At 35.9% G+C, this 13184-nt stretch overlaps 1 protein-coding gene across 3 annotated transcripts in view; it reads right to left on the reverse strand.

Moving 5' to 3' along the window:
* LOC149799198 (amine oxidase [flavin-containing] B-like) overlaps positions 1 to 13184 on the reverse strand; it is a 96416-nt gene that overhangs the window by 29011 nt on the left and 54221 nt on the right. For all 3 annotated transcript variants that reach the window (XM_089958461.1, XM_089958462.1, XM_089958463.1), the window contains exons 7-9: positions 10727 to 10876; positions 6570 to 6729; positions 120 to 264 (exon numbers count right to left, since the gene is read on the reverse strand). In XM_089958461.1, coding sequence (XP_089814587.1) covers positions 120 to 264; positions 6570 to 6729; positions 10727 to 10876 — 455 coding nt within the window. The remainder of the gene's footprint in view (positions 1 to 119; positions 265 to 6569; positions 6730 to 10726; positions 10877 to 13184) is intronic.

Raw genomic sequence — 13184 nt, forward strand, 5'->3', positions numbered from 1 at the left:
AATTACCTACAAAAATATGCATTAATTCAGCATTCTTTCGCTGCCTGAAAACTTAATGTATCTGATTATATGTCAGAGGCCTACCTCTGATTTCACAAGTACTGAGTTATGTTTGATACCTTTCTTCCTTAGTCATGTGGATTACCTCCCTTGCCCTGTCTGCTAGGATAAATCCCATGATGGCAGGGTGGGAGCCATCAGGTTTGGTGTCATCAATACAATAGGAGACAATGCCTGTGTCACTTACTGCACTGCCACACAAGTCTAAATTGTAAAGACAAATATTTACTAGCAGAAATCATTTGATTATAATTTGCTTAGAATTACCTTGTAAAAGGTAGGACGAAGTTGACACAAGGCCTTAGCCCAAATAATACTAAACTAGGAGCGCTAAAACTTGGCAACAAAACCAGTGAACAAAATGAACCTCATCTACCTTGAACTTGAAGAATTTGCTAATTTTGTAATTTTATACTAGAAAATCTATTTTGTCTGCAATCACTGTAACCATTGTTGACCTTGACCTAAATTAATCTTTGAACCATGTATATTTTAGCAGCCTCAATGTCCTCTAGTGACTTTATATTAATAGCCTGATGACAAAACATCCTGCCATAAATAATATAAACATCAGTACCATAAATAATATAAACATCAATGCCATAAATATTATAAACATCGATGCCGTAAAGTTCTATAAACATCAGTACCATAAAGTAATAAAAATATTAATGCCATAAATATAAACTTAAAAATCTTCAGCAATAACAAGATTTTAAAATTAGCAGCTGCAGCACACATACTGAATGTAAGCTTGGCACCAATTTCATTAAGACAAACATTATTGCCATAAAGTAATGAAAACATTAATGTCATAGATATAAAAACATCAATGTTATAACATAATATAACATATAAACATGAACATTGTACTATATTATAATCATTAATGCCATAAAATAATATAATTATGAATGCCATAAAGCAATATAAACACTAATATAAACACTAATGTCATAAAGTAAAAAAACAAACATCAATACCATAAAGTAACAAAAACAAAAAAACAACAGTCTCTCAAAGGGACTTACTCTCTTTTATCTGAAAATCTCTCAGAATTCAAGATCAATCCAACTCATCCTTTCAAATGTAATGTGTTGAAACCATCTCTAATATTTTTCGTCATTAATAAGACTGTCAAATTAGCAGTGTGACACACATATTGGATATCATAATGATCATCCAATCAATAGTGACAACAAGATTTTTAAGACAGTTGTCATGGCAACTATGTTGGATATATGACTGGCACCATTTTCATTTGGGACCAACTGGGTGTCATAAGAAGAATACTGCTGAAAACCCTATGTTGACATAATTGTTTTGGAGAAGAGCTGAGATAACAATAATTTTCAGGCCATGACATTGTATTTAGGAGAAGCAACAACAAGGTTTTCAACATGGCTGTTGCAGCAGCCATATTTGACATCAGATCAGCACCAGTTTCATTTGCGATCAACTGGACATTATTTGAAATCTTCTGGTAAAACCCAACATCTTTATAACTTACTAAAAGTTGAAGCAGAATTGTGATTTAGGACCAGCTAGATATCATAAGAAGTCTTTCAGTGGAATCTTGATATAACCATCCATTCAGAAGCCATGTTCCTTTTATTGTCTAACAAGATTTTCAGGATCTCTGTACTCTGATCTTTATGAGAGATGTCACTCTGCAGTGATGGGTTTGATGTTACAAAGCTTGGCTGTGGAGTTTTCAAGTCACATATTTTACCAACTATACAAAACACGCAGAGTTTATAACATCTGATGTCAGCATTTGGAACCATTCATTTAGAAATGGGTGACTGCAGGGCAGTTTTTGATGCTTTATCTGTCCTTTCATTACTCCTAATACCATTGTAACATGACTGGGCAATCAACTGTCCAGAGTTCTTTTTCTGGATTGTATGAGCATATCATACCTGTGTAAGATCTGGTATTAATGGGTTGTCAAGTTTAAGGCTTTGTAAGGTTTTCAGTTAGGATATCTAATCCAAAAAGATGATGAAATTTGTTTCAAACAGGTTTCCATGTAGTTCAAATACTTTAGTGTAGCTATAATTTCTGCAGTAGAAATTTAGACTTTATTTGATGGACTTAAGATGGGATACTGCAATGGCTTCTTCAACCTTGTTCCATCATGAAACCACCTTGTCATTATAGATGCCTCTGATTTCACTAAATTTATGTTGGAAAACTAGATCTGTTGACTTTTTAAATCGGTGAAGATCAAATATAATTTGTGGGATGGGAGATAACCAAAGAGATCATTTGGGAACACAGAATTCTGCAGTATTTATAACACTGGTTATTGCTGCTACATATTCCAAACAGGGCGTAAACAAAAGGTAAAACTACACTAAAAAATGGTATCCTGATACCTTTGACCTAATAACACCAGCCAAAGACACAATCCAAATGCATATAGAATGTGATAGGTACAAATATGATGTCGTATTCAAAATATACATTCAATCTGATCAGGTTGAATAAGTAATAATGATAACACTATTATTATTATTATTAATATTATTACTCACAGATGTGTCCTAACGCTTGCTACCATGGCCCCACCCTATGAATCAATCCATGGACTATTATGGTACAAACAGAATGGGATGATACAATATTCCAAATATAAAGTGAACTGAGTGAAGATATACTTAAATATAACAAAAAAATAGTTAACCCACAAAAGTGTCCTACTTCTTGACCACATGGACTTGGCCCAGAAGAAGGTATCCTACTCCTTAACCACATGGACTTGGCCCAGAAGAAGGCATCCTACACCTTAACCACATGGACTTGGCCCAGAAGAAGGCATCCTACTCCTTAACCACATGGACTTGGCCCAGAAGAAGGCATCCTACTCCTTAACCACATGGACTTGGCCCAGAAGAAGGCATCCTACTCCTTAACCACATGGACTTGGCCCAGAAGAAGGCATCCTACTCCTTAACCACATGGACTAGGCCCAGAAGAAGGCATCCTACTCCTTAACCACATGGACTTGGCCCAGAAGAAGGCATCCTACTCCTTAACCACATGGACTTGGCCCAGAAGAAGGCATCCTACTCCTTAACTACATGGACTTGGCCCAGAAGAAGGCATCCTACTCCTTAACCACATGGACTTGGCCCAGAAGAAGGCATCCTACTCCTTAACCACATGGACTTGGCCCAGAAGAAGGCATCCTACACCTTAACCACATGGACTTGGCCCAGAAGAAGGCATCCTACTCCTTAACCACATGGACTTGGCCCAGAAGAAGGCATCCTGCTCCTTAACCACATGGACTTGGCCCAGAAGAAGGCATCCTGCTCCTTAACCACATGGACTTGGCCCAGAAGAAGGCATCCTGCTCCTTAACCACATGGACTTGGCCCAGAAGAAGGCATCCTGCTCCTTAACCACATGGACTTGGCCCAGAAGAAGGCATCCTGCTCCTTAACCACATGGACTTGGTTCAGAAGAAGGCATCCTGCTCCTTAACCACATGGACTTGGCCCAGAAGAAGGCATCCTACTCCTTAACCACATGGACTTGGCCAAGGAGGAGTCCTACTTCTTGACCACACAGACTTTACTCATAAGAATAAGCAATAAAATCAGTGCAGTCAATGTATGAAGACACTGTATGCAAAATTTAAAGTCAAAATGTGTAATGATGCTCTATTCAAAACAAAAAGTCCATTTTTATGTGCCCCCATTATAATATCTGACCCCAAGGCCCCACCCAGGGATAAGATTGGTATTGAGAAAAGGAAAGTAGACAAAGTGCCTCCCAATTATAATTCTTGCTGCCATAGCCCCAACCTGGGCAACAAGTGCTATCAACAAAAGGGAAGTACAGAGTATTTGATGATAGAGAATAAATCAGGAAACAGGTTACAGAAGTATAGGTGATGAATTTAAGTGATGATAAATGCGTACTTAATATAAATGACTGCATCTCTCCACTCATCAGATGAAATGATACTGAGAGAAGGAGGGTATATGATAATGTTATATTCCAAATTTAATGTGACTTGGAAAAGGAATGATGGAAACCTGGGTGGAAAAAAGCTTTAACAATTTTTTGTAACCAAAATGTGTTTTCACTATAATTGTTTATGCCATCACATCACCCAGAGGCAAAACTCATAGACAGAAGTGGTGGTGATAGTAGAGGAGAATGTGATGATATTAAATTTCAATTATTAAGTGAATTGGGAAGAGAGTTATAGATATATAAGTTTGGATATAAATTGAATGAAACTGTGTTCCCATTATAACTATTGACCCCATAACCACACTATTCTGTATTGATAGATTAACCAAAATTTGTCCACAATACCCCATGAACACTCATGGACTGTTCTGTACTGAATAATTAATCAAAATGCATCCCCAATATAATTTTTGACTCATGTGGTCATGGACAGATGTTATACTGAACAAAGTCATGCAAGTAATAATTCTTCATACCATGAACACACTCATGGACCATTCTGTACTGAAATATTAACAAATATGTGTCCCCAATAACCCCACACTCATGGACTACTCTGTACTGAAATATTAACAAATATGTGTCCCCAATACCCCCACACTCATGGACTACTCTGTACTGAAATATTAACAAATATGTGTCCCCAATACCCCCACACTCATGGACTACTCTATACTGAAATATTAACAAATATGTGTCCCCAATACCCACACACTCATGAACCATTCTGTACTGAAATATTAACAAATATGTGTCCCCAATACTTCCCCACTCATGAACCATTCTGTACTGAAATATTAACAAATATGTCTCCCCAATACCCCCACACTCATGAACCATTCTGTACTGAAATATTAACAAATATGTCTCCCCAATACCCCCACACTCATGGACTACTCTGTACTGAAATATTAACAAATATGTGTCCCCAATACCCCCACACTCATGGACTACTCTGTACTGAAATATTAACAAATATGTGTCCCCAATACCCCCACATTCATGAACCATTCTGTACTGAAATATTAACAAATATGTGTCCCCAATACCCCCACACTCATGGACTACTCTGTACTGAAATATTAACAAATATGTGTCCCCAATACCCACACACTCATGAACCATTCTGTACTGAAATATTAACAAATATGTGTCCCCAATACTCCCACACTCATGAACCATTCTGTACTGAAATATTAACAAATATGTGTCCCCAATACCCCCACACTCATGAACCATTCTGTACTGAAATATTAACAAATATGTGTCCCCAATACCCCCACACTCATGAACCATTCTGTACTGAAATATTAACAAATATGTGTCCCCAATACCCCCACACTCATGGACTACTCTGTACTGAAATATTAACAAAAATGTGTCCCCAATATCCCCACACTCATGGACTACTCTGTACTGAAATATTAACAAATATGTGTCCCCAATACCCCCACACTCATGGACTACTCTGTACTGAAATATTAACAAATATGTGTCCCCAATACCCCCACACTCATGGACTACTCTGTACTGAAATATCAACAAATATGTGTCCCCAATACCCCCACATTCATGAACCATTCTGTACTGAAATATTACAAAACAATGTGTCCCCAATACCCCCACACTCATGGACTACTCTGTACTGAAATATTAACAAATATGTGTCCCCAATACCCTCACACTCATGGACTACTCTGTACTGAAATATTAACAAAAATGTGTCCCCATTACCCATGAATACACTCATGGACTGTCCTGTACTGAAAAAGGCATGTATGTGATAATGTTTTATTCCAAACATTATGTGAATTCAAAAAGGAGCCAATATAGAAATATAACTGACCAAAAATGCTAACCAAAACTCTTCAACCAAAATGTATCCCCATTATAATTCTTGACCCTATCATTCCATCCTGGGGCGGAGCACATGAGCATAAGTGGCTCTGAGACTAATTTAGTATAAAATGATATTATATTCTAAATATAAAGTAGATTAGGTTACAAAGATTACTAAGACACAAGGGGTGAAACAAAATGTAACCAAAGCTATAACCACAATGCATCCACATTATAATTTGGCATCGCCAAGGTAAAGAACCTGGGATTGGTACTGAGTGAAGGGTAGCAAACAAGGGGGCATAATCCAGGAGTGGCACCGTGAGAACAGATATATTTGATTTTATATAGCAAATATGAATTGAACTGTGCAAGCATTGAATTCACTATAAGTGCATGAAGAAAACAACCAAAGCTGTCCAAAGATGCATCCATATACCCACAAACGGCACACACAAATTCTAGATGCCCCCATCTTAGGGACGTAATATAAATACAGTCAAATATGTCATGGGCAGCTTCCTCTGTAAAGTGAGCAAAGTGACCTCTAAAGAACTGTGTTACTTAAAATGACTGATTTCTTTAATATTATTCTCTGTAAGACATATGATTGCTTAATGCAAGTGAACTTTAAGACAGACATGACTATTAATACTACAAAGGCTTGGACTGTGCTATACCTAACTTTTTCCAGAAAGGTTCTGGGTAGAACATGATAGTTTTGATGATGGATCCCATAGGAATTCTCTGTAGGAGTTGTAGTTTCTGGGATGGCAGAGATGGCTCAAACTGAATCCTGTTTAACAAGGCCTGTGGCACAGCACTGATAACATACCTGGACTGAAAGATACAGTATTAAATAACTATCAAACAATTTCCCAAATGTAATTTTTTTTGTCTTTGTAGAAAAAACAACAACATCCAATTTCTATAAATTTTATGAAAATGTCTTTAGTTGATTTTTTAATACAATCATATTATGTTCTAAATCTGTGAGCTTAGTATATTTTATGATTTTTTTAATAAAAAATATCAACTTAAAAGTCTTTTAAAAACAAAGGTTATCTATTTATAAATAAATTTATTAGAATGTCAAGAGGGTGGCATTTAGTGACATCTTTAAAAGTTATATTTTATTTCATTCTACCTGCACACCAATTAGTATTTTAGTATAAATTGATTTAATAATTTAAAATGGACATGGTGATGCAAATAGAAAAAAATAGATGAATTCAACAGTTATGTGCAAAAAATAAATCATATACAAATAGTGACAATTTCTCTAAAGTATTTATACCATGTAAATACACATACACACCTTTTGCATAAATGGTGTCAATACACATAAACACCTTTTACATAAATGATGTAAATACACATACAAACGTTTTATATAAACGGTAAAGAAATAATGCAGAAATATGCAAACCAAAAATAATCTTGACTTTCCTAATGGTAGACAATAAAAGATCTGTTCATTGTAGCAGCAATATTTTAATATCTGATCAGCATTCTTTTAATTCAGAATGTCATAATTAGTCATACCAAAGACTTATAAAAATGGTACAAACAGCTGCCTTGCTAGACACTCAGCATTCAAAGGTCACTGTTGGGACTGGTCAGCCTGGTGTCAGGATAATGTGACTGGGTGGGACATCATGCTACATATCTGTGGCATGATGCCCCAGTGCTAGACATCACTATAAACTGCCACAATGCAGACATCATAGCGATATAACTGCACAATTTTGAAAGCTACGTCAAAAATCCAAAACACACACACACATTGTCTTCTGGTAAAAAAGTTATATTTATATGACTTTCAATTTAGTATGTATGACAAGAAAAAGATTTTCAAGATGGCTGCCATGGTGACTACACTGTATGTCAGATCAGCATCGTTTACATCTAGTGCCAACTAAGCACCATAAAAAGTCTTCTGGATGAAAACCCAATGATGATGTGACTTTCTAGGAAACAAAGCAGTAATACTTTAAATATGGCCACTGTGGGGAGCCACACTGAATATCATATTGGTAATATTTAAGACCACGTGGCAAAAACTCCATGCTATTATTACTTTCTTCTGAGTAGAAATAGCAATAACAAGGTTTTCAAGATGGCTGCATTGGTGGCCATACTCAATTTGCCACCATTTTCATTTAAGACCAACTAAACTTCATAAGAAGTCTTTTAATGGCACAATTATACCGATACAGCCATCCAGAGAGAGAAGCAATAGCAAGATTTAAAGATGGCCACAGAGATGGCCATATTAATGTCTGGGTGGCAGCATTTTCATTTAGGACCAACCAGACAGCATCAGAAGTCTTTCTGTTGCCAATTTCTCATTTCTGTTTGGAGAAGTAGAAACAGCAAGATGATTACCACTGTAGCAATTCTGGATGTCAAAATGTTGGATGTCAAAACAGCACCAGTTTCATAAAGGACCAACCAGTCTTCTTAGAAAGTCTTTCTATTAAAACCAAATGTTGACACAACCATCAATTCCACTAAAGTAGTTATATCAAGGCCATATAACCATCAATTCAACTAAAGTAGTTATGTCAAGGCCACACAACCATCAATTCAACTAAAGTAGTTATATCAAGGCCATACAACCATCAATTCAACTGAAGTAGTTATATCAAGGCCATACAACCATCAATTCAACTAAAGTAGTTATATCAAGGCCACACAACCATCAATTCCACTAAAGTAGTTATATCAAGGCCACACAACCATCAATTCTACTAAAGTAGTTATATCAAGGCCATACAACCATCAATTCAACTAAAGTAGTTATGTCAAGGCCACACAACCATCAATTCCACTAAAGTAGTTATATCAAAGCCACACAACCATCAATTCAACTAAAGTAGTTATATCAAGGCCACACAACCATCAATTCAACTAAAGTAGTTATATCAAGGCCACACAACCATCAATTCAACTAAAGTAGTTATATCAAGGCCACACAACCATCAATTCCACTAAAGTAGTTATATCAAGGCCACACAACCATCAATTCAACTAAAGTAGTTATATCAAGGCCACACAACCATCAATTCAACTAAAGTAGTTATATCAAGGCCATACAACCATCAATTCAACTGAAGTAGTTATATCAAGGCCATACAACCATCAATTCAACTAAAGTAGTTATATCAAGGCCATACAACCATCAATTCAACTGAAGGCCATATTGGATGTTGACACAACCATCAATTTAACTGAAGTAGTTATATAAAGGCCATATTGAAATGTTCTGGCAGCACCATCTTCACTGGGGACCAGATAGATTTTATAAGTCTTTTAGTGAAAATCCCATGTCAATATGACCTTCAATTCTTAAGGAGTAGCCATAACAAGATTTTCAATATAGACATTGTTGTGGCCATATTGGATGTCTAAGTAACCCAATTTTCCATTAAGAACCAATCAGCCCTTTGGCTGAATATGTGTGCAAGTTTCATGGTAGTTTAGGAGGGTTAACAATAACAAACTGGTGCTAAATGTACCAACAGATGACAGATGGACAATAGGCTGTCCACAAGACGTCCTAGTCGATGACCAGTAAGAGCTAAAAACACAATAATGTCAGGTGTACAGAACTTTTTTACTGCAGTGGATTTCAGTATTCAAATGCCAAACTGCCGAACAGGTTTATAGCAATATAGTTAATGAATCTCATTTTTATCCAGCTAATTAGCTAAAGATGTAGTTTTACAGATTTTTAATTTTGTAGATATGACCTTCCACCAAACTTCTAAATTTATAGTATGTGTAAAAAAAAAATAGTTAATTTACTTTGAATCCTTTTGCCTCAGGGTCATTCCAGAAATAACAGGGACAAAGGAGGGTCTAAATCATTTATTTTAATAAACTGTGACTGGTATGAATAATCAAAATTGAGTTAAAATAGCCCATGTGTGAGATCAGTATTTATGTATTGAATATACTCAACGTGTACAAGTTGGGTCCATCTGTAAACATCATGGAACAGGATCTGCATCTTATCTGAAGCAGCTTGTACAGTAGAACATCCTAAAGTGACCAAGTATTATCTTATCTGAAGCAGCTTGTACAGTAGAACATCCTAAAGTGACCAAGTATTATCTTATCTGAAGCAGCTTGTACAGTAGAACATCCTAAAGTGACCAAGTATTATCTTATCTGAAGCAGCTTGTACAGTAGAACATCCTAAAGTGACCAAGTATTATCTTATCTGAAGCAGCTTGTACAGTAGAACATCCTAAAGTGACCAAGTATTGAGTTAAATTAGCCCATATGTGAGATCAACATTTAGCAATCAAATATACTTGTGTCCAAGTTTGGGTCCAACTGCAAGCACCAGAGAACAAGATCTGCATCTCATATGAGTCAATGCAAAAGTAGATCAGGATTTCTGTTGTTCACAGCTGGATCTGACTTCTATGTAGGTATATACAGTATATAAAACTTTTCAAAGGTCTTTATAAATGGTTACCTACTCAGTAGTTCTCATGACAGAGCATTTCCTCTTTCAAAAATAAAGATTTTTTTGTTGTTGTTGTTCTTGTAGGGTTTAACGCCATTTTTCAGCACACGATAGGCTATACATTGCGGACAGTATTAATGATGGAGGAAGAACCCAGGAAACCCCCATAAAGAACCACCAACCCACGAGAAGCTACTGGCAAGCCTTCTCACATACCCACATTGACTGAATCTGAGACTTGAACCCACACAAACAGAGGTGAGATGGCAGTGATCCGTAACGGAGAGCGCTTTAGACCACTCGGCCACTCGGGGCCCTCTAAAAATAAAGACAATATAGTCTGATGAATCAAAGTACCTTGTACACACTGCCCTGGTTGTCAGTAACTCTAACTGTGCCCCCATCCTGTTCAATTCTAATGACAGGTTTGGAGAGTAAAACACCATGTCCCAGTTTGGCTGCCATCTTCTCTGACAGCTGCTGACTACCTCCATAAAACTTCTTTTCCTACAGAAAAACAAGACACTTGTATTCTAAAATAATATTTTATTAAAACTGCATACAAATATATTAGTACATGCTATAAGATGATAAAATAGTAGATTTGGGTCAATGAAATTACCTCAAAATTAGTATTTAAATGAATGAAAAAGTGGAACAAATATATACCGTATATATTGGGACATGATAAAATAATTTTTTTTTTCCTGTCCCAGAACTTATGGTGAAACTTTTTTCTCACCTAGGTCACATACCCCAAGACTTAAGAAACAAAATAAATTTGTATTGCATTTGTGCCCTCTTCCCCCTCCATTGCACATTGTAATAAAATAGATACACAAAACAATCATTTGATAATAAAAAGAAACTAACAATGTACTGTTATCATTTTTTCCTGTTTTTTTCAATATGAGCATTAAAGAATAAAATATATCCAAGAAATCCATATATGTAGCATAGGCTTCCATACTGCAGCATGTATCGCTTATGTCTGATAACACACGCAACGTTGTTCACTGACATAAACATTGAGAAACAAATTGTGTTTGGTTGTGCTCAAAGGTTTGAGTATTTTATCTGACTGAAAACTGGATCCAACAAAAGTGCAAACAAGAGGAAAATAATGAACTGATATCTTGAAGACAACTGTCATTCACGCATGATGCAGTATTAGGTGCGAAATGATCAAGACTGAATTATATCCACATCTACTGTGTGACAGTATCTTGCAAATAAAAATCATTATTTGAAAACACATTCGCTTGAGTGCAAGTGACAATCTTTTCACCAGCATGGGTTACAAAAGTGTCATTACTATTTAAACTCCAGACATCAATGCTCCTATGTATTAATTATTACTACAAAAGCCAAGGACATAGAAGACCGGGTGGTGAATAAACACATCTAACAGCAAGCAGTAAACTCCTTCTTTGAACTTACCTTAAAGGCATCAAAGACAAATGTTATTTGTATTAAGAAGCAAGCCAACCTTGGAAGCCGACTTTGGTTAATTTATTTTTTAAAGGATATCAATACAAAGGTTATTGTATTGCAAAGCAATCAAACATTGGAAGCTGACTATGGATTGTTTTAAGTGCATTGATTTTTATGGGGGGGGGGGAAATATATAAAGATGGCCAAGATATGGAAGCAAACTTTGGTTCCTTTTCATACAGTGCTTTGTGCACGGACATTGATGACCTGCATCACCCATAAGATTTGGAGAAAATAAAATCATGTAATGAATTCGTGAAGGCCAGAAGAGAAGCAGAAGATTTCGCTGACAATATGATCATTAACATGGATGAAATTCTAGTATATTTTGATTGCATTCCTGGATGGACTGATGATAAGATGGGATCAAAAGTGTGAGAATTAGCAAGACTGGCACAGATTTGAAAAAAATCTGATTTTAGTCTTTGCAGCTTCCGCTTTAGGTGATGTGTTGCCTCTAACAATTGTTCATGCTATGAGATAGCTAAAAAAATATTCATGCACCAAAACAATGGATCGTACATATGCAGGAGATGGGTTGTCTGGATGAGATGCTGCTGTGGTGGATTAAAGAGTTGTATCTCAAGTACAGTTTTATATTTTTTTAAATAAAATTAAGTTGGAGTGCATTTCCTATGTAATTTTTGAATGATTTAAAAAGGTGTCCTCCAACTTATGACTTGAAAAAAATGATGTGTCCCAGAACATATAGTGCACCAACATATACAGTAAATGTGTTAATATTCATTAGCCATTTTTATAATAATTTTAGACAAGTGATCTGTTTAGTGTATTCATCATTGTGTGATCTTGGCATATTTTCTATCATTATATAAGCCACACTGAGAGGTGTGATCTTGACATATTTTCTATCATTATATAAGCCACACTGAGAGGTGTGATCTTGGCATATTTTCTACAATTATATAAGCCACACTGAGAGGTGTGATCTTGGCATGTATTCAATCATTATATGAGCCAAACTGAGAGATGTGATATTGGCATGTATTCAATCATTATATAAGCCACACTGAGAGGTGTGATATTGACATATTTTCTATCACTATATAAGCCACACTAAGAGGTGTGATCTTGGCATGTATTTGATCATTATATAAGCCAAACTGAGAGGTGTGATATTGGCATGTATTCAATCATTATATAAGCTACACTGAGAGGTGTGATATTGACATATGTTCTATAATTATATAAGCCACACTGAGAGGTGTGATATTGACATATTTTCTATCATTATATAAGCCACACTGAGAGGTGTGATATTGACATATGTTCTATAATTATATAAGCCACACTGAGAGGT

The sequence above is a fragment of the Sinohyriopsis cumingii genome, chromosome 5, assembly GCF_028554795.1.
Source record: "Sinohyriopsis cumingii isolate HCF-2022 chromosome 5, ASM2855479v2, whole genome shotgun sequence".
In the NCBI taxonomy this organism is placed as follows: Eukaryota; Metazoa; Mollusca; class Bivalvia; order Unionida; family Unionidae; genus Sinohyriopsis; species Sinohyriopsis cumingii.